The following is a 23,090-nucleotide window of genomic DNA, read 5'->3' on the forward strand; positions in this document are numbered from 1 at the left end:
GTTCAAACCTTCCAAAAAAGAGTTTAGGAAATAAAGTTCAGTTTTCTAAATTGGAACCATTCCATAAAACAAGGCGCTTTTCAGGGCCATTAAACCTTCCAAAAAAGAGTTTAGGAAATAAAGTTCAATGCTTTCTAAAACATTATCCAAAATAATAATAAAACACAAATTGATGTTTTCATAATTTGTTTGCCAGGATTTGATGAGTATGTGAATTTGGCAGTTGTTCTGAGCTTATTGATAGTTGGGGACTTTCCTGATTATTCAATTTTCACCAATTCTTAAATTGTTTCCAGATTGAAAGTACAGTAATCTACAATTAGTTCGACATTTAGCTAATTGGACGGACATGTAATGTGACTTATTTAGTTGGACATTTTTGTAAACATAGAGATCCAAATTATGATCCCACATTGAAAGTCGACACTGTACCACTGTCATCGCAAATGTTCAATTACAGGTTAAAATTACCTCCAATCCGGCACTGAGTGGTGGTAATGCGACGTGCCATTGAATGTAATTTACTGTAAAATATGTCACAAGCTGGATGGGAAGAAATTTTCCAACTGTGAAAGCTGTGGCGAGTGACAACAAATCGCTAAACAGGAAGGTTTAGCCGAACAAGATGGGAATATCGAGTGATAACAAAAACACAACACCAAAGGTTCTTTTCAGAACCATTAACATATTCATAAAGAGTAAACAGTAAACTAATCCATTTTTCAGGTAGATAGGTAGGTATTCACGTAGGTGAAGAAAATAAAACAATATATTTAAAATATATATTTAACAAAAGCTGTCCCCTTTGCATAGTCCTACGTCACTCCGGTTATGTCCCCGACATTACCCACCCGTCTTTTTTTATTCTAATTATATTCAAAATAAATCGCTCGACTGTTGCCGAGAAGTGAGGCATAGTGAAAACGTTACAAACAAGGGATCGATGCGCCGAAAATGCATGCGAACTCATCAAAAATAGAATCTTTTTCTCATTTGTCTCATCAGCTCCATTAAACTGCGACAAATATTCTTAAAAATGATCTGTCTTTTGCTGTCCGTTGTTCTGATAGTTTTCTGCTACCATTCCAAACTAAAAATTCTTGCCGCTTTTCAAATAATCTTCAAACTGGTTCAAATGGTCCAGGAGATGCAATTAAGTGGAAATAAGCATTTAGAACATGACAGTTATTCTCTAGACAAAAACTGTTTTCGACAAAGTTGTTACATAAAGCGCTCATTTTTATGTTATCAAAAATAGGGTGACCAAAATTGTCGATGTAATAAAAAATCTAACTTTCTTTTCTTTACAGATAGAGATAAACATAGTTCGACAATGTTGTGATCCCCACGGTAGTGATCACCTACCAATAATTTTATCGATCGCTAATGAAGACAGTCTCGTGAGTCAGTGAATATTTCGTATGACCTCACGAAGAATATTGACTGGAGAAAATTTGCGGAAATAATATCTGAAGCAATTGTTTCAATGCATGAACTTCCTCCACTCGAAGAGTATAGCTTTATATCGAGTTTGATTTACGAAAGCGCACTTCAAGCTCAAAAGAAACGTATACCGGCTACCAGTTTCCGACGTCGTCCTCCATCACTTTGGTGGGACAAGGAATGTTCAAAGGTCTACCTTGAAAAATCATCCGTTTTCAAAAAATTCAGGAAAACTGGATTAGTGGAATGGTTTCTAAAGTACCAAGCTCTAGAAGCCAAACTAAAAGGTTTGATTCAAGCAAAAAAGCGTGGATATTGGCGGAAGTCCGTCAATGGTTTGTCAAGGGAGACCGCTATGTGCACTCTTTGGAATACGGCTAGGAAAATGCGTGGCTGGAACCATACAAACGAAAGTGAGGAATACTCTGACCGTTGGATTTTTAACTTTGCACGGAAGGTTTGCCCAGACTCCGTTCCTGCACAAAACGTCGTACGCGACATTCCACTTCAAAGCGGTTATGAGAATTTTTCGATGGTGGAATTCTCAATTGCCCTTCTCTCATGTAACAATTCAGCTCCGGGGTCGGACAAGATTAAATTCAACTTGTTGAAGAATCTTCACGACTTGGCAAAACAGCGTTTGCTCAACTTGTTCAACAACTTTCTGGACCTGAATACTGTCCCGCATGACTGGAGACAAGTGAGAGTGATAGCCATACGAAAACCCAACAAGCCGGCTTGCGAACACAATTCGTATAGGCCGATTGCAATGTTATCCTGTATTCGTAAATTGTTAGAGAAAATGATTCTACTCCGTTTGGACAAGTGGGTCGAAACGAACAATTTGCTTTCAAATACGCAGTTTGGCTTCCGCCGAGGTAAAGGGACGAATGATTGTCTCGCGCTGCTATCTTCTGAAATCCAAATCGCATTTGCTCGCAAACAACAAATGGCTTACGTTTTTCTCGATATCAAAGGGGCATTTGATTCAGTTTCCATGGAAATTCTCTCAGAGAAGCTTCATAATCGTGGACTTTCGACAATTCTCAATAATTTCCTGTACAATTTACTGTCAGAAAAGCACATGATTTTCTCTCATGGCAGCTCGAGATCTTCTCGTTACAGTTTTATGGGGCTACCGCAAGGCTCCTGCCTAAGCCCCCTCTTGTACAGTTTCTTCGTCAATGATATGGATGATTGTCTAACTAGAGACTGCACGCTGAGACAACTTGCAGACGATGGAGTTATTTCCATCACGGGTACTAATCCCGTCGTTCTGCAAAAGTCGTTGCAAGATACCCTGAACAATCTGTTCACGTGGGCCCTTAAGCTGGGTATCGAATTCTCTACGGAGAAAACTGAAATGGTCGTTTTTTCTAGGAAGCACGAACCCGCTCAATTCCAGCTTCACCTATCCGGCAAAACGATTATGCATTCTAAGTTTTTCAAATACCTGGGTGCATATTTTGATTCTAAATGTACCTGGAGAAGACACATTGCGTATCTGAAACAGAAATGCAGCAAAGAATCAATTTTCTCCAAACAATTACCGGAACATGGTGGCCCATCCAGGAGACCTCATTAAGTTGTACAAAACAACGATATTGTCAGTGTTGGAATATGGCAGTTTTTGCTTCTGATCAGCTGCCAGGATTCATATTCTCAAGCTGGAGAGGATACAATACCGTTGCTTGCGTATAGCCATGGGGTGTTTGCATTCGACACAATCGATGTGCCTCGAAGTTTTGACAGGAGTAACCCCACTTACTCTTCGGTTCACAGAATTATCCTACAGATTTCTTATCCGTTGCAAGATCATGAATCCATTGGTGATCGATAAATTCGAAAATCTACTCCAACTGACTCCTCAGTCCAGTTTTATGTTTATATACCATGAGTACCTTACCCACGACGTGCACCCTTCACAAGGCATCTCCAACCAAGTTTGCTTCCCACACTTTTGCAATTCTTCTGTCATTTGTGATCTCTCCATGCGACAAAAATTCCATGGAATCCCAGATCACCTACGCTACGATTCTATTCCGCCGATATTTTCGGCAGAATATGGGAAAGTTAGATCTGATAAAATGTTCTTTACTGACGGTTCATACATAAACAAGTCCACTGGCTTCGGCATCTTCAATGAAAATTCCAGTGCAATTATTTTATTTTTTCAGACAGTCTCAGCTTAATAGAGGCAATCCGCTCAACGAAAGTTGATAAACGCTCATCTTATTTCCTAACAAGAATAAGACATCTATTGAGTGTTTTGGTCGAAAAATTATTAAGGTACACTTTTTGAAAGACAAATTGTTTATAATGAATTTTTCCACATTCCTCGTCAGCACACGCTCGTAAGTTGGCAGCGCATGTGGAGTGAAGATGAGTTCGTTCGTTGGTTACACACGATTATCTCTAAGTTATCGACGAGTGCATGGTTCAAGAGATTGAATGTAGGTCGTGATTTCATTCGCGTGATATCTCGGCTTATGTCCAATCACTACAACCTAAACGCGCATCTCTATCGCATTGGGCTCGCAGCAAACAATCTTTGTGATTGTGGCGATGGCTACCACGACATCGAGCATGTTGTCTGGTCGTGTATCCGGTTCCATGCTGCCGGCTCTCAGCTCTCCAGAGCATTGAAGGGCACAAGGCAGACAATCGGATATCCCCGTCCGGGATATCTTAGGTAGCCGTGATCCTGATATTCTGCTCCATCTATACCTGTTCCTTAGAAACGCCGATGTCAACGTTTAATGATGTTTCCTTCGTTGTGTCCCTGTTTCATATCACTCCTATCCGATCTATAAACTTTTACTTAGTTGCGGTAATACATACACAAACTCTTTACAGATACACGGGACGAAGGTTGTGCAGTCCACTGATAATTCAACAAGAGCCAAAGGTTGTACCGCTCATGACAACTCTACACGAGCTGATGACTGCGCCGGCTAGTGATCATTCTATCCTGGATTCCTCGAGTCGAGAAAGACGCATTACGCTATATATGGGATGCAGTCTAGGGGGGCGTTGCTGATTAACGGTCAGCTGCATCCCAATAGGAAGTATCCCATGTCGGGCACACGTACAGAGCACTGAAGACTGCAACATCCCAATTATGAGAACACTTGTAATACTAACCTCGAGCCAACCGCGAGTAATCGGTTACATATTACTAACATAGTTGTAAGCAAACATTGTCAAAATATTGAACTCCCGGCCCCGTTAGGCTGACGCCATATGAGCCTTAATAAAAATATATATTTTGGATAAAAAAAAAGTTGTACCCCCAATTATTTAAAATAACTTTGTAGAACAAACCTTTTTTCTATCTTTTAGTATAATCGATTTAGTGTTTTTTTCCTAAATTGCATCAGGGTGACCATGAAAAACCGGGTTTTTTTGCTCTAACTTTTATATTTAAAATTCTACATCAAAACTGTGTCCATATGACTTTTAGAGCTTATCAAGACCAACATTGGGGGTCTCCGTAGCCACATTGGTTGCGCGTTCGCTTAGTAAGCGATCGATCGTCAGTTCATAACTCAGGGCCCTCATTGACCATCCATCTTTGTGTTGTTACAGAATTGCTACGTCCACGCAACAATCATCAGCGATGGAGATCGATCCACGGTCGAAATAAGATCGATTCATCCATACAACTGCTCTGCTCTGCCAGACACATCGGGCTACTGTTCTATAAATAACTCAACAATGATCAATCAACTGTCTCCGCTGTCCGGTGGTCCAACTGGATAATGGAAGAACAGAAAGAATAACTCTTACGCCTAAATGGCTACTGTGTGAATGTACCATATGTAATGGTATAGAAGGAATACTGGCGAATGGCAACTGTGTAATGTGCTAATTATAGATATGATAACCATGTGACATGTACACGATTAAAATTCGGCTCTGTTACAGCTAAAATGCTAATGAGCCTTAAATAAATAAATGGGATAAAAAAAGACCAACATTTTGCGATGCAGAACTTGTTAATACCTTAATCCTAACTTTCTTATCTTTATAGATAGAGGTAAACATAGTTCGACAATGTTGTAGTCCCAGTTATTTGAAATATCTTTGTAGAACAAAGTTTTTTTCTATCTCTTGAAATAACTGATACAGCGCCTTTTTTCTATGTTGCGTTAGGGTCATCATGAAAAAAAAACGGTTTTTATACTCTAAATTTTATATTTCAAATTCTACATACAAACTGTCTTCGAAAGATTTTTAGAACATACTAATACAAACATTTTGCGATGCAGAACTTGTCTATATTTCAACTTTACTCAAAGTTATTGATATTTCTTCCCAAAAAATACTCTCTCTTCAATTGCTTGCCATTTTTTCTGGGGCAAACATTAAAAATGTTTGTTGACGGAATTTGGAAGAACAAATTTCACTCTATATAATATGTGTTTTTCGAATATATGTCATTTTTTGTATTTGAGTAAATTAAAATTGGAATCATGAGAATCAAATTATTTGAATTAGTATGTTATAAAAATCTTTCGAAGGCAGTTTGTATGTAGAATTTGAAATATAAAAGTTAGAGTATAAAAACCGTTTTTTCCATGGTGAACCTAGCGCAACTTAGAAAAAATGCGGTTATTTCGAGAGATAGTAAAAAAACTTTGTTCTACAAAGATGTCTCAAATAACTGGGACTACAACATTGTCGAACTAGGTTTACCTCTATCTATAAAGATAAGAAAGTTATATTTTTTATTTCATTGACAATTTTGGTCACCCTATTTTTGATAACATGAAAATGAGCGCTCTATCATATGTAACAACTTTGTCGAACACAGTTTTTGTCTAGAGAATAACAGTCGAGCTCTAAATGTTAATTTCCACTTAAATGCATCTCCTGGACCATTGTGCATTGGAACAACGTAAAATTCCTCGCAGATATTTGTGAGAATAGTTAGATATAAATCTATAAATAAAATACTCAAAAAAAGCAACATTGAATCTGTGAGGGCAGTCAATATTCTGCAAGCAGTTTAATTTTTTGTCACATTCATACTAAATGGCAAAAAACAAAATTAACTCTGAAAATCGTGAAATGCATCTCTGCACCGTCGCCGCTAACGCAAGCCAACGGGTGACCGAAGGCTGTATGATTTTAAGCGGCTTGAATTCCTAAATTTCCTGTATTACCTCGAATTCAAGAGTCCTTCTGGGCTATTGGATGTATAGGTATATATGTCCCTGAATAAATGCTCAAGATAGTCAGGGATTTTCTCACATGCATAACTAGCACATAAAGCCAGCGAATGACATGTACATTTGACGACTCCTTCACCCAAAATTGATTTTTAGCCAATGTTTTGTCATCCCAATTTATGACATTAAATGAGACATAACATAACAGAAAATGTCATAAACAGTGCCACAAATTATCAAAATTCATTCACGAATGAAGAAATTAGATTTTTTCCAGTATCGGATGAATTCTCTTCTGTTGAAACTCAACACCATATCTGTCATAATGAGTATAACACAAGAGTCAAGACGCGTGAACTTTATCTGGTATATTGATCGAAAACAGCATGAGCGAATTTCGAAAAGCCTGCATTCAGGCACTTTCATTACTGTCAATATTTTCAGGTGATTATCACGAACGTTAAGTTTATCTTCATCGCTTGCAGTGAATTTTTATTGAAAACGTGTCACCCATTGCACATATAAATGGTGGTGTATGCCATTTCCGGGCAATCGTGAGTAGATTCATAAAACGTAGCAAGAGTTATTCTATACATTCCATTGCCGAAGTCGCCAAAAACAAGAATTTTGTGTGATGAATTGCCATCCTTTACCATTAATCGATTTCACTCTCAATTGGTGACGTTGAATTTTGTGCTCTGATTTTCACTAATGATCTGTCTTTTCATTTTCTTCATTTTCGACCTAACGAATACCATGACGAAAAGGAAGATGCAAATGAAAAATGAACTTCATGGCAAGCTGATGTTGTTGTTCATTCCACTGGGGTTCATTGATAGTGTTGTTTCATATTTATCGACTCTCGCTTGAGCAGTAGTTTGTCAATACAAGGAAAACAGAAATTCACCGAATTTGAATGTCGTGAACGTGAATATTTTCAGCACTGCTCACAAATACTGGTAAGCATTTGTATAATATACATGGTACAACAATATAAGATTAATACGAGCGAACGAAACAAAAGACAAATAAGCTTCCCGCATGCTTTGCCACACATACGGCCCAGACCGAGATAGATATTGTTCTCCTTCATGCGCTCCTGTTTTACTCTTAGAAAACACTTCCCAACTTAATTTCATAATCAGGTGCAATATTATCACGTATTTGCTGAACAACTTCTTAAGCATCATTAGCCATGTGGATAGCGTGGTCGTGTATAATAACTTTGCATTCCAGCCGACCCCATTGACGTCGTATGGACTTTTTTGGCACAATCCAAAATGAAATGAGAAAAGAAAACAGAAAGAGATATCTGCACGCATTCATACAAACCATTTTTAAGCTTTTGAAATAGCTCATTATTTGCGCATTTGACTCAACAGCAAACTAAATGGCATCATTTCTGCCAACATGTTTTCTGCCAACGGAAGCTAAGGAATTCCGTCCTTATGAAACTGATCAATCATTACATTTTAAATGCTTTTATGATCAGCAGCACCAAGCGATACTGCGGCGTAAAAGTCGTCATGTACCTTAAGGGGACATGACCCGGTCTGGAAAGTCGAAAAAATCAAACTTTGGTTTTTTGCATTTTTGAAAAGCTTATGTCCTCAGATATGTTGTAGAAGGATTATTCGATATTTGATTTCGTTGGAAAGTTACAACCAAAAGAATGAGGTCACCTCAGGGCATATAGTATTGCTGTACGGATTTTCAAACACGTTTTTTTCGAAACCATGTTTTTCAGCTGGTGGTATCGATTTCTCAGGAACTAAACGACCGATTTGGCTGAAATTTTTTTATCAGCATGTAAAAATTAATTATTTAAAACGTCACATAGCCGTTTTTTGATATCTATTTTTTTGGTTTTTTATGATCTTCTGAACAGTGAATTTTTATGAAAAATAGCTCATTTTTAACCAAGAAGGCAATTTTTCGAATTTTCAAAAACCCCTATGAAACGCTTTAGGTATTGTCGAAAAGTTTCAGAATATTCATTGGAATTCGTTCTGCGACACCCAGTTGCTTCAGAACTGACACCACCAGCAAGTTACCGATTTTCAGACAGCAATGGTAAATGGCATCTCAGCATCCAGCTGTCAACAGCGTAATAATCATTATTCGTTCACTCAAAGAATATGAAATACGTCTTCAAATATACCTTAAACAGTAACCACATTTAATCATGACCACAAAAATCATGACCACAAAAATCATGAAAATTCATTGGGATGTTGCTTTGTTCAAATGCCAAAAATTTCACACGCTGAAAAAATCTGTACCAATCTGTACTTTTCGACGAAAACCTGTACCCTGTACCGTACAGAATATGTACCAAAATTAATGAAAAAATCTGTACCTTTTCGGATAAATCTGTACGTGTGGCAACACTGCTCAGAAGAAGGTGGATCGTCATAGAACAAGGGCAATGATTAGAAGCAGGGTAAATAAAGTATCAACAACTGACTGATAGAGATATAGGAAATCCGCCTGTGGCGAAACGGGTAAATGAGTAATGTTTCTTGCCGGATATATAAATATAAAACGACGTGAAATAAATTAGTTCTAGTCTAGAGTTCAAACCTCTAACATATTTTCATTTAGCACAGAACTTTAAGTCCTTAACTTATGTACTGTGAATTTATAATTTGGAGTCCGCTGAACATTTTTAATTTTTTTTAAAGTTTTTACTACTGTCAGTGGTTTTGATGTCAATTTTTAGCGCGATTTGTCATTTAGTTTGTTGTTCGTTATAAAAAACAAGTTAACTATTTTTTGCCCGATGATTTTTGATACGAAGTCCATTCGGAATTCCTTTCAGAGGGCCAAACGGTCACTAAAGAGTGTTATATTGACGTTATGATGCGTTTAATAGAGAAAATTCATTACAAACGGGTAGGTTTGTGAAAGGATAACTCTTGGATTTTTCTCGATCGTGGAGAAGAAATTTTTGACCAAAAATGACACGAATGTGATTAAACAAGCACCTTAATCTCCAGATATGGCCCCGTGTGACTTCTTCCTATTTACGAAATTCAAATTACAGCTTCGTGGGAACTGTTTTGACAGCATAAAAATTAATTCGCGTTAACTGAAGCCAATTCCTGAATATAGCTATATACACTCTTTCGATGGCTGGATTGGAAAAAGCATATTGCTTCAGAAGGAGCCTATTATAGGAGTAATTCCAAATGAAATCGACAAATGACAAATCATGAGTATTTTCGATTCGAATGAAAGTTTGTATTCCGTTTGGGTTGGAGGAAATATGAGTTTTCCACAGCATTTGGGAATTTTTTTACTCTAGTGTAACATTTGAAAAGGGCGTATCGATTTTAATGAGGGAAATCTTTGATAATTTATATCTCAAAAACTATGAGTCCTACCGAAATAAAGTCTTAGAAAGAGTTATAGAGTATGGATGTCCGAACTTGAAAAAAATATACACTGAAAAAAATAGTACTTTTCTTTTATTTTTTATTTACAAAAAAAACTTTAATTTGCAATATCTAAAATATATATTTTTAATTTTTTCTCCATAGAAAATAAAAGTTATGTAGAAAATTTAAAAAAATGGATACAAGATGGTAAAATTATTTTTGACAAACTTTGTGGAATATATTTTATATATTTTTTGAATTTATATTTTAATGAATTTTTGAAACTTCGAATTTTTGTACTTGAATAATCATTTTTAGCCACAAATTATGAGTTCTGATATGATTTGAAACAAAAAAGGTCTTTATGAATCACCTTCTAAATACAGCCATTTTCGAGATATTTAAAAAAATATTTCTAATTTATTGTCTTTTTGATAGTTCAAAAGCTCTTTTAATATGTTTGTCATGTTATACCACCATGTTAATGAAATTTTATAAATTTGCTTATAATTGCAACAACTTTTCCAAATACATATGTTTAGGAATTGCGTAGAAAAACATTATCGTTACGTTTCGTATTAACCCACATGTCTTCAAATGTTTTCCAACGTAACTCCTAAACATATACTTTTATCATAATGATGTATTTGGAAAAGTTATTGAAAATTATAAGCAAATTCACAAAATTTCATGAACATGGCGGTATAATACGACAAATTTATCAAAAGAGCCTATTTACTATAGAAAAAAGACAAGAATATCTCGAGAATGGCTGCCTTAAGGAGGAGATTAATAATGAGCTTTTTTGTTTTAAATCGCATCAGAATTCATAATTTGTGGCTAAAATGGTTGTTAACATACAAAAATTAGAAGTTTCGAAAATTCATAAAAATTCGATGTTCCACAAAGTTCGTCAAAAATAGTTTTACCATCTTGTACCAATTTTTTGAATTTACTGCATGACTTCTATTTGATATGAAAAAATAAACAAAATAAAAAAATACATATTTTAGATATTGCAAATTGTTTTTTTTTGTAAATAAAAAAAGTACTAATATTTTTCTCATTGTATATTTTTTCACGTTTGGACATCCGTACTCTATAACTCTTTCTAAGACACTATTTCGGTAGGACTTATAGTTTTTGAAATATAAATTATCAAAGATTTCTCTTTCTAAAATCGATACGCACTTTTCAAAAGTTACTCTTAAGTCAAAAAATTCTCAAATGCTGTGGAAAACTCATATTTCCTCCAACCCAAACGGAATACAAACTTTCGTTCGAATCAAAAATACAAATTTTTAAAATCTGCTTTCTTAGTTCGATTTCATTTGGAATTGCTCTACTGTTGGACTGATAATTCGAGCCTTTTGAAGAGGGCGCTGGAAATGTCAAAGTTCGATTGTATTCTATGTCAATTTTGAATACGATTTTAACGCATTAAGTGCAATAAAAAGGTATTAAAAAATATTTCAAAATCAAAATTATCACTCTTACTTATGTGTAAATAGGCTGAAGCATTCAATAAAATGCCATATGGTTTAAAAATGAAACAGTCTAACCTATATGACTAACCTTGCTCAAGTGACCTGCGCTTCCTACGACAAATCTTTCACTCGACCCATAGTTCTGCGTTCTAGGAAAGGCACTCTGCAATGAAAATTTTTTGAACAATAAGTGGCACTGCCTAATTTTAATTTATAACCTAATTGTTTGCATGCATTTCACACTTCGTTTACTTTTACCGAATCAAATTTTAAGTTCGTTGGGCTCGGGAGAGTGCTTGTGATCATGATACATGAACCTGTTTAGTATGAAGCGGCAATGCACCTCTGAGCAATGGGCGGTCGTTATTATTCCCAAAGATTAAACATTTATGCACAACAGTGCTGTACGATTACCCACATATGATGAACAGAAACTGTGAATATTGCCAAAGAAATATGTATAGCATTCAAAATATATTTCAATTATTTGGAGTGGTCCTAATTATTTGAATATGATGTTTTAGAGAATTTGTCATTAGAATGGTAATTCGTTGTGTGTTTGTCAAATGACAAGACTTCATATAGTTCGTTTAAACTGTGAGTCGTGCTACTTTTCCTTTGATGTCATACAATCCCTATTTTCAAAAGGGAATAAAACAAAAAAACAGACCCATTGTGACTCAGGTGTAACCAAATTTGCCCAAAATGAAGTTGAATTTTTAATTCACCATATTGTGGCTCGAAGGCGATGGAAAACTGAGAATTACCGTTTGAAATTGTTTCAAGGTCAACATATCTAATGTATGAAATTTGATACGAACAGATACAAATTTCATGTTGATATTCTTGTCGTATTTTGTGAAATATTTTAGTATTTTACACTTGCCACGTTGTGTTTTGTCACAAGGTGCACCAAATTTTCACTCATTTAGAAAATTAAATTTGGGGAATTGTAAAGCTTTCTTTTTCGTCACCATTTGTCACAACCAATCAAAATACAGATAAAATGACAGAAACTAACAGATGATATTACACGGTTTGAGGTGCCCCTATTCCCGCCACTATATGTTCGTTTTACTTTCATCAAATCAAATGTTCTGCTTCTTGCTCTATTTTTATTCCAGCGAGAAACATCGAAAAACTTTTTTCTGTAAAATATTCGGGAGATTAATTCAAAAGCAGTATATTGAATTGCAAGAAACAACATTTGAGATTCAGAAACGATTAGCTTCCAAAGACACAATTGAAGTTCTTTTTAACATGTCCGTATTCCTACCAACAGCGCACTCTGCCACTTTCGTTCACAAAAGAAAGAACAATGACGCTTTGATTTTTCCGGAGCATAGTTTATTCATATAAGAACAATCTCCAGTAAAAAATTGACTGTCTAAGAAGTATCACCTGGTAACGATTATTACAATGGAATCATCAGATATAAAGGTATCTATTACGGTCGCTCATTTTTATGTTGTCAAAAATAGGGTGACCAAAATTTTCGATTGAATAAAAATATGACTTTCTTATCTTTTTATATAGAGGTAAACATAGTTCGACAATCTCGTTGCCTCAGTTATTGTAAGTAACTTTGTTTTTTTTCTATATCTTCAAGTAACCGATACACCCCTTTTTTACGTTGTGTTCAGTTTTATTTTTCAAATTCTACACGAAAACTGTCTTCAGAGACACTTTCAGAGTTTACCAAGGCAAACATATTACTCAATATCTCAATTCTACTCTTCTTCTTCTTGGATGGCACTTACGTTCCAGTGGAACTTTTGCCTTCTCAACGTAGCATTACTTGCGTCATTTTTATTAGTAATACTTGGTTGAGATTTCTATGCCGAATAACACTCCTTAAATGCACTCTGGAGTGGCAAGCTCTGGAATACGCGTGACCACAGTGCAACCCAGAAGAATTTTCTTTGATGAAAAATCCCCCGGCCGGAACGGGAATCGAACCCGAACCCCCGGCATGATAGTGTGGGACGCTAACCACTCGGCCACGGGAGCACTAATTCTACTCAAAGTTATTGATATTTTTCCCCGTCTTTCTTTCAATTTTAGTTTACTCAAATACAAAAAAATAACATAGTTTGCAAAATCTCACATTATGTAGAGACAAATATACTCTTTCAAATTCCGTTAGTAAGATTTTTGATTTCGCCTAAATTTCGGTCACCCTATTTTCGGCAACATTGAAATGAGTGCTCTATCATATGCAATACACCCAAACCTCGCTTTACGGCCTAGATACGTTCCTTGTTCGCTAAGAAAAACTTCGTATAACGAATCAATTATTCTCATACAAATGCATACAAATACTATCGGATCGGTTCCAACTTTGTTCGGCGAAATGCCGTATGACGAGCGGCCGTATAGCGAGGTATGGGTGTAAGTTTGTCGAAAACATTTTTTTATAGAGAATAAAAATCTTTCACAAAGTTGTTTTAGCGTTTTCTATCTAAGTGGCATTTTATATGTATTTCAAATTCTACATCAAAGTTGTCTTCGGGCGACTTTTAGAGCTTATCAAGACAAACATTTTACAAATGTTTGTCAGCCACGATCTGTCCATGCGACAAAAAATCCATGGAATCCCAGATCACCTACGCTCCGATTCTATTCCGCCGATATTTTCGGCAGAATATGGGAAAGTTGGATCTGATAAAATGTTCTTTACTGACGGTTCATTCATAAACGAGTCCACTGGCTTCGGCATCTTCAATGAAAATTCCAGTGCCTCTTTCAAACTCAAAGATCCTTGTTCCGTGTATGTCGCTGAACTGGGTGCGATATATTACGCATTAGGGATCATTGAAACATTGCCCATCGACCACTATTTTATTTTTTCAGACAGTCTCAGCTCAATAGAGGCAATCCGCTCAATGAAGGTTGATAAACGCTCATCTTATTTCCTAACTAGAATAAGACAACTATTGAGTGTTTTGGTCGAAAAATTATTCAAGATTACCTTAGTATGGGTTCCCTCTCATTGCTCGATTCCGGGGAATGAGAAAGCGGACTCGCTAGCTAAGGTGGGCGCTGTAGAAGGCACACTTTTTGAAAGACAAATTGTATATAATGATTTTTTCCACATTCCTCGTCAGTATACGCTCGTAAGTTGGCAGCGCATGTGGAGTGGTGATGAGTTCGGTCGTTGGTTACACACGATTATCCCTAAGGTCTCGACGAGTGCATGGTTCAAGGGATTGAATGTTGGTCGTGATTTCATTCGCGTGATATCTCGGCTTATGTCCAATCACTACAACCTAAACGCGCATCTCTATCGCATTGGGCTCGCAGCAAACAATCTTTGTGATTGTGGCGATGGCTACCACGACATCGAGCATGTTGTCTGGTCGTGTATCCGGTTCCATGCTGCTCGCTCTCAGCTCTCTAGAGCACTGAGAGCACAAGGCAGACAATCGGATATCCCCGTCCGGGATATCTTAGGTAGCCGGGATCCTGATCTTCTGCTTCATCTATACCTGTTCCTCAGAAACGCCGATGTCAACGTTTAATGATGTTTCCTTCGTTGTGTCCCTGTTTCATATCCCTCCTATCCGATCGATAAACTTTTACTTAGTCGCGGCAATACATACACACACTCTTTACAGATGCACGGGTCGAAGGTTGTGCAGTCCACTGATTATTCAACAAGAGCCAAAGGTTGTACCGCTCATGACAACTCTACACGAGCTGATGATTGCGCCGCCATTCTATCCTGGATTCCTTGAGTCGAGAAAGACGCACCACGCTAGATATGGGGTACAGACTAGGGGGGCGTTGCTGATTAATGGTCAGCTGCATCCCAATAGGAAGTATCCCGTGTCGGGCACACGTACAGAGCATTGGAGACTGCGACATACCAATTATGAGAACACTTGTAATACTAACCTCGAGTCAACCGCGAGTAATCGGTTACATATTACTAACATAGTCTAAGCAAACATTGTCAAAATATTGAACTCCCGGCCCCGTTAGGCTGACGCCATATGAGCCTTAATAAAATATATATTTTGGATAAAAAAAAAAAAAAAAAAAAACATTTTACGATTATAGAACTTGTCGATATGTTAATCCTACTCAAAGTGATTAATATTTTTTTTACCCAAAAACTAATTATTTCAAATTCAGTTTACTCAAATACAAAAAAAACTTAGATATGCAAATTTCACATTATGTCCTTCATGACCATTTATGCCCTTTCAAATTCCGTCAATATTTTTTTTTGCTCCAGAATTATCGAGAAACAAATAAAGAGAACGTATTTTAGGGGAATAAATATCAATAACTTTGAGTAAAGTTGTTGATAAGTTCTGCATTGCAAATTTTGTCTTAGTAAGCTCTAAAAGTCGTCCAAAAACTTTTTAAAAAGCGCAAATTATCAAAAAAAGCGGTTATTTCAAGAGATAGAAACAAAGTTTGTTCTACAAAGTTGCTTAAAATAAATGGGACTACAATATTGTTGAACTATGCTGATTGTTGAGCCTCTATCTATAAAGATAAGAAAATTGGATTTTTTATTTCATCCAAAATTTTGGTCACCCTATTTTTGACAACAGAAAAATATAAGCACTCTATCATACAGTCAATCACAAAACTGAATGTACACACTTGGGTGGTTCGGTATTTCTGAGTTTTTCAGGGTCAAAAACTTAATAATGTAATACGACTTATATTCATCGAATAGTCGATCCTTTTTACTTTTTGTTCAAAGAACAAACAGAAACCTTTAATTCAGACGCAGCAAAATTGATTGTACTGTTCAAGTTTTTCAATTTGATCAATTCAGAAATGTTAATACAGCCCGATATAGTGGTTCTCGGATTTCCGTGATAAGTGGTAGTTTCGTTCCTTATTGCAAAATATTAGACCCGTATTTTTATTTTTTCGTTATGGTGACCATTTCCATTTTAGGGTGGTCCGAAAAATAATTTATTTCTCATTTTTCCAACCAACAGTTTTTCCAATGTTTTCGTCAGCCATGGCGAATGTTCCGGTTCCGGTTTACCGGGCCGAGCGCAAGGGCATAGATTTTTTTTTGCAAGTAAGCTTATGTAATTACCTTCCATGGGAAATTTATCAAACTCAATTATCTGTCTTAATTTTTCTATCTACATTCGAAAAAAGTCCATTTTCTTAATGCAAGGGTTAGCATTTCATATTCACCTTTGAGATGAAAGACTTTTCATGGCCAACACGACCTCTCAGATTGTTCCTGTATGCTACGTTCCGGACAGTGTCTGCGCTGACAGGTCTTCAATGATGCCGGCTACTTCGGTAGCTATTTTTGGAATGTTTGTTTTAGGTTCCTTTCGCAATGTGCGCACAATTACTCGTAGATCATCAGAAGATAGGATCCGTTTGCTCCCTCTACCCGGGATATTTCCATGGTTCCTTCGTATTTCCACTTGTTTATGATTTTCTTTACTATAGATTGGATACCTCCGACATTAGCTACTATTTCCCGCAATGTCTTTTCTCGACAATCTCACAGATTTTCGTCAAAAAGTACAGATTGGTACAATTTTTTTCCGCGTGTGAAATTTTGAACAAAGCAACATTAAGGTACATGACGATTTTTACGCCGCAGTATCGCTTGGTGCTGCTGATCATAAAAGCATTTACAATGCAATAATTGATCAGTTTCAATAGGACGATTTTTTTTTATCTGATCTTACTTGAAAGGTTAATTTGTTTGAATAAATTTAAGGTGTACTAGGTCAAATAATTAGCAAAAAACTTTTTGTGAAATTTTCTTGCGCGTATAGTTAGTTGAACGTGTGTGTTATTAATATGCATCAGAAGAAGAAATGTATTCAAAATATTTTGTACCAAATAAATGGAGAGTATCGTCAAGTAGAAGTTGTATACTCAATTTTGAGATTGACTGTACGTAACAACTTTCTCGAAGACATATTTTGTCTAGAAAATAACTGTTGAGCTCAAGATGCAAAGGGTCTGGCCGGGTAAAGGAGTAAAAAGTGCCCCCAAACCAAATTACTAGCTGTATGGCAAATTGTATAGGATATTAAATAAGAAACTTTGGCGGTTTATTTGAACCCCTATGTGGTTTAACATAGGATCTACTGTGGAAAACGTACTTTTTCGTTTATTTCACGTCATCCTCAAAAGCTTCGAGATAAAAATTCGAAAAAATACTGAATGTGCATCTTACTACGGTGTATCATAAAAAAGATAAAATAAAACTACTTACTACGGTGTATCAAGAAAAATTATCAAAAAAATTTCATCAAAAATTTTAGTACTAAAAAAATATTGAAATTTCGAAAGATTTTCTTTTGGGATTTAGAGATTCAGTACTACTCTAATTCATATTTAAATGTGTTTCTAAGGCTTTTCTAGATATGTGTGATTTTTTTCAGTGTTGCGCGGTGCAAAAACTTTTTTTTTATATTTCCAAAGAGTCTGGCTGTGTACAGGAGTAAAAAGTCCCGCAAACCAAATCATTAGCTGTATGGCAAATATTGTATAGGATATTAAATAAGAAATCTTACTATCAAGTGTATCAAGAAAAATTATCAAAGAAAAAATATCATCAAAAATTTTAGTACTAAAAAAAATTGCAATTTAAAAAATAAATATAAAATTGAGACCCACTTCTGTTCTAATTTTTATTTAAGTGCGTTTGTATGTGTCTTTTTTTCCACATGTGACGTAATTTTTCCTGAATTTTTAAGAGCATTACGAGACATACAATAATTTTCTTCATCGTCTGCATTATTATTTTTATTTCCTTGAAATCGATTATTTTATTGTATTCTTGGTTTTCAATTGTAAGATTAAAATTAAAACACAATTCGGATTTTTTAAAGTGTTCTTCGCATTAATCCTAATGATCTTTCTACAGTGACTTTATTTTTTGACGTAGGATTACGTTTTTCTGGAACATATTGGGGTACAAATTGAAAATCGAAAATCGAGTACATCGTGAAAATTGTCCAATTTCAAACGCTCAGTAATTTCATGATGGTTTGATGAAATTTTTGCGTCAATCGATTTCGGCACTCCATAACAATTTTTTACATTGAAGAAAATAATATATGTTATGAAACTAACTATCGAACAATTGAAAAATCTCAACCCCTATCCTAACGGAATCTGATTGGTCGAAATTGACGACACATGTGGCGGGTCCCTAACAGAGACATCAAAACCAAGCTACCTGGAGGAATTCGGCATTACAAATACACAAAAGTAGGGGCAACTTTTGTTCCTACCGAAATCAGTTCCCTAACAGAGACATTAAAACCAAATCATTATCAAAGGGTTTAAAGATGTAATTCTTCAAACATATCCAAAATCAACAGATAGCCTAACGGAATCCTACGTCAACTATGCGGTCGGACACAACTCTCCTGTGACTTTTTTCTCACAGAGCTCTATCGTACTGCTGACATCTATGAATTTGGTAAACCATCTAAATCCAATGTAAAGATAATCTCATATATTTTAAGATACTAGAAAAAAATATTTGTACAGCGCAATGCTTTAAATATACCGATAAAATTTAGGCATATGAAAAACAAAATTGAAAAAAATATTAGAGCAGAAATTGAATTCAAAATAAATTAAAAATACCCAAAGGCTAAAAAAAACAATTTTTTTTTCGCGCCATCCTCTTAAAAATTCAAGAAAAAATTACGCTACATGTGGAAAAAAAGAACATGCATTTCAATAAAAGTTAGAGTAAAATTGGGTCTCAGAGTAATATTTTTTTTTAAATTTCGAAATGTCTGGAAATATATATAAAATATATATATATATATATATATATATATATATATATATATATATATATATATATATATATATATATATATATATATTATATGTTTTTTTTTTGTACCGCGGAAAACACTCTAAAATTCTGGAAAAAATCCCATATACCTAAAATTGACGTAGGAACAAATTTGAATACAAACTAGAGTAGTACTGAATCTCAAAATAAATAATAGAAATAATTTAATTTAAAATAGAAATAAAAATCAATTTAAAATTTTTTTTGGTGTTTGGTTTCCTGATGAAAAAATTGTTTGAAAATATTGATCGATACACCTAAGCAAGATGTACTTTCAATATTTTTTTCATATTTATGTCTCAAAACTATTGAAAATGGCGTGAAAAAAACGAAAAGGTGCGTTTTTCACCATAGATCCTATGGTGTACCATATAAGGACTCAAATATATGGTTGGGGAAAAAGAAATGTCGTATTTCTTATCGAAATTTGATGTTTTATTTAACATACTTAAAATCATCCAATTTAAGTCCAATATGCGCCGTTTTGTTCGCAAACTTGTTGCCATTTAGAAGGCAACTTCATTATCCCCCCCCCCTCTTATAAAACCTCCCTGCTTATTTGCAAAAAACTCAGACAACCAGTTTTCGCAAGCCTCTTTTGAGGCCAACTTAGTATCACCAAGAGCGTTTTGCATGGACCGGAAGAGATGATAATCACTTGGAGCCAGGTCCGGACTATACGGTGGGTGCAATTGGACATCCCATCCGAGCTCCCGTAGCTTCTGGCGGGTCAGCAAATATGTGTGAGGCCGAGCGTTGTCCTGGTGGAAAACAACACCAATCCTATTGATCATTTCTGGCCGCTTCTGGTCAATCGCCTGCTTCAAACGGACAAGCTGCTCACAGTAGAGAACCGAGTTGAGGGTCTGGCCATAGTTGAGTAGCTCATAGTGGATGATTCCCTTCCAATCCCACCAAACACACAGCAAAACCTTCCTGGCCGTCAATCCGGGCTTGGCGATGGTTTGGGCCGGCTCACCGCGCTTCGACCACGACTTTTGACGTAGGACTACGTCTAACCGGAAGATATAGGGGGTGAAATGTGAATCTAGGCACTGAACAAGTAGGAAAAAATGCAAGATTTGGAACGCTTATAACTCGAGCATTTCTCAATAGATCGCAAAGGTTTTTGCATCAATTGATAGGAAATATATCTACGCATCTATCATAACGAATAACATTTCATTTTTCTTTAGATAAATAATTGAATAATTGTGAAATATCAAGCATTGTCCAAATGCACTATGTGCCCATTTTTGATTGGTCCATTTTGTGCTCCTCAAATCGTACCGACCAAAACGGGCAACCAGAGCAGCAGCGAAATAGAATGAAGCACGATTGGAAAGGAAAAAGAAAAAAAATGAACGAAACATTGGTCGCTGTCTCACGCATGCGTAATTCTCGAGCCAGCCAGTCAGCTTAAAAATCCCCGCTCCGCTGCCGTAACGATCATTCTCATTCAAACCGTACACCACATCAGTTCGCATCACAACACATCAACAAACCAACCCAACCAGCCATGTCTGGACATGGCAAAGGAGGAAAAGTGAAGGGAAAGACAAAACCCGCTCGAACCGTGTCGGTCTGGAGTTCCCCGCAAGGGTAGCTAGGCCGAGCGCGTTAGTACCAGTGCACCAGTCCACCTAGCCGGCGTTATATAGTTTCGGCCGCCGAAGTGATTGAGTTAGCTGGCAAAGCTGCTCACGACGATAAGAAAACCCGCATTCGGAACAGAACACATTCGGTTCGGTGAACATCAAGACAACAGGCAGTTGCAGCGAGTGGCGAGTGGCAAACGCAATCGCAAAACGGCATCAGGTAGCAGAAGAAAAAAGTTTGTTCTTTATACAAACTGCTTTGGTGGCAAATCCAGAACAAGGTGGCATCGAGGGCGTTCGAAATGGTTTTTTTCAAAACCACGAGTACTAAGTTTTCTAAATTGGAATCATTCCATAAAACAAGGCGCTTTTCAGGGCCATTAAACCTTCCAAAAAAGAGTTTAGGAAATACAGTTCAATGCTTTCTAAAACATTATCCAAAATAATAATAAAACACAAATTGATGTTTCCATAATTTGTTTGCCATGATCTGATGAGTATGTGAATTTGGCAGTTGTTCTGAGCTTATTGATAGTTGGGGACTTTCCTGATTATTCAATTTACACCAATTCTTAAATTGTTTCCAGATTGAAAGTACATTAATTTACAATTAGTTCGACGTTTAGCTAATTGGACGGACATGTAATGCGACTTATTTAGTTGGACATTTTTGTAAGCATAGAGATCCAAATTATGACCCCACATTGAAAGTCGACACTGTACCACTGTCATCGCAAATGATCAATTAGCTGAAAGCGAGTGGCAAACGCAATCGCTAAACAGACAGGTTTAGCCGAACAAGATGGGGATATCGAGAGATAACAAAACAATAAACTCTTTAGATTGAAGATAATTTTGTGATCCTGAAAAGGACCCTTTTTAGCCTGCATGTGAATCCAACGAGCGAACAAATCGTAATGAATGTATTTTTTTTGCCATCGCTCCCTTTTAACGCTCATTCGTTCGTCTCGTTGGACTCGCCCCTCTGGCTGAGTCTGCCGATTTGTCTCTATCCTGTGAGTGTGTACCGCTAGAGTATAAAACACGCGGACCCCAAAAAAATATCTTATTTTCTTTCAAACCGTAAACCCGTGTGGTTGTACGGCATCGGCATCGTGGACGTAACAAAGGAGGACAAGTTAAGGGAAAGGCAAAGTCCCACTCGAACCGTGCAGGTGTGCAGTTCATCGTAGGTGTATCCGCCAGTTGCTCAGCAAGGGTAGCTAGGCCGAGCGCGTTAGTACCAGTGCACCAGTCCACCGTTATATAGTTTCGGCCGCCGAAGTAATCGAGTTGGCTGGTAAAGCTGCTCGCGACGATAATAAAACTCGCATTCAGAACACAACACATCAAGACAACAACAGGCAGTTGCAGCGAGTGGCGAGTGGCAAACGCAATCGCAAAACGGCATCAGGTAGCAGAGGGAAAAAGTTTGTTCTTTATACAAACTGTTTTGGTGGCAAATCCAGAACAAGGCGGAATCGAGGGCGTTCGAAAATAGTTTTTTTCAAAACCACGAGTACTAAGTTTTCTAAATTGGAACCATTCCATAAAACAAGGCGCTTTTCAGGGCCATTAAACCTTCCAAAAAAGAGTTTAGGAAATACAAGTCAATGCTTTCTAAAACAAATGGTCGTGATGGACGTACATGGGGATCAAAGACAATGTAAAGATGTATTCCATGTACGGGGCTAGGTGGTGAGCCTTCATAAAAAACGCAAAAACACAACGCCAAAGGTTCTTTTCAGAACCACCAACATGTTCATAAAGAGTAAACAGTAAACTAATCCGTTTTTCAGGTAGATAGGTAACGTAGGAGAAGAAAATAAAACAATATATTTAAAATATATATTTAACAAAAGCTGTCCCCTTTGTATAGTCCTACGTCACTCCGGTTATGTCCCCGACATTACCCACCCGTCTTTTTTTCGCTTTAGGTTGTCGTACGTGGTTCGCTTTTCATCACCAGTCACTATCTTCTTCAAAAATGGGTCGAGTTCGTTCTGTTTCAGCAGTGCATCGCAGGCGTTGATTCGGTCTAAAAGATTTTTTTGCGTCAACTCGTGTAGCACTCATACATCCAGCTTTTTTTGGAATTCAATCGTCTGCAAATGGTTCCAAACGGTCTATACCCAGTTCCTGGCCAATCGAGCGAGTGCTCACATGCCGGTCTACTTGGATGA

The 23,090-nt window shown here is 36.6% G+C and overlaps 1 protein-coding gene across 5 annotated transcripts in view; it reads right to left on the bottom strand.

Moving 5' to 3' along the window:
* Positions 1–23,090, bottom strand: part of LOC129779468 (protein spaetzle-like) — a 109,741-nt gene that overhangs the window by 33,992 nt on the left and 52,659 nt on the right. For 4 of the 5 annotated variants that reach the window (XM_055786981.1, XM_055786973.1, XM_055786958.1 and 1 more), the window contains exon 2: positions 11,573–11,647. The exons of the other annotated variant lie outside the window; for it this stretch is intronic. In XM_055786981.1, coding sequence (XP_055642956.1) covers positions 11,573–11,647 — 75 coding nt within the window. The remainder of the gene's footprint in view (positions 1–11,572; positions 11,648–23,090) is intronic. 5 annotated transcript variants of the gene reach the window in all.

Source organism: Toxorhynchites rutilus, chromosome 1 (assembly GCF_029784135.1).
Source record: "Toxorhynchites rutilus septentrionalis strain SRP chromosome 1, ASM2978413v1, whole genome shotgun sequence".
In the NCBI taxonomy this organism is placed as follows: Eukaryota; Metazoa; Arthropoda; class Insecta; order Diptera; family Culicidae; genus Toxorhynchites; species Toxorhynchites rutilus.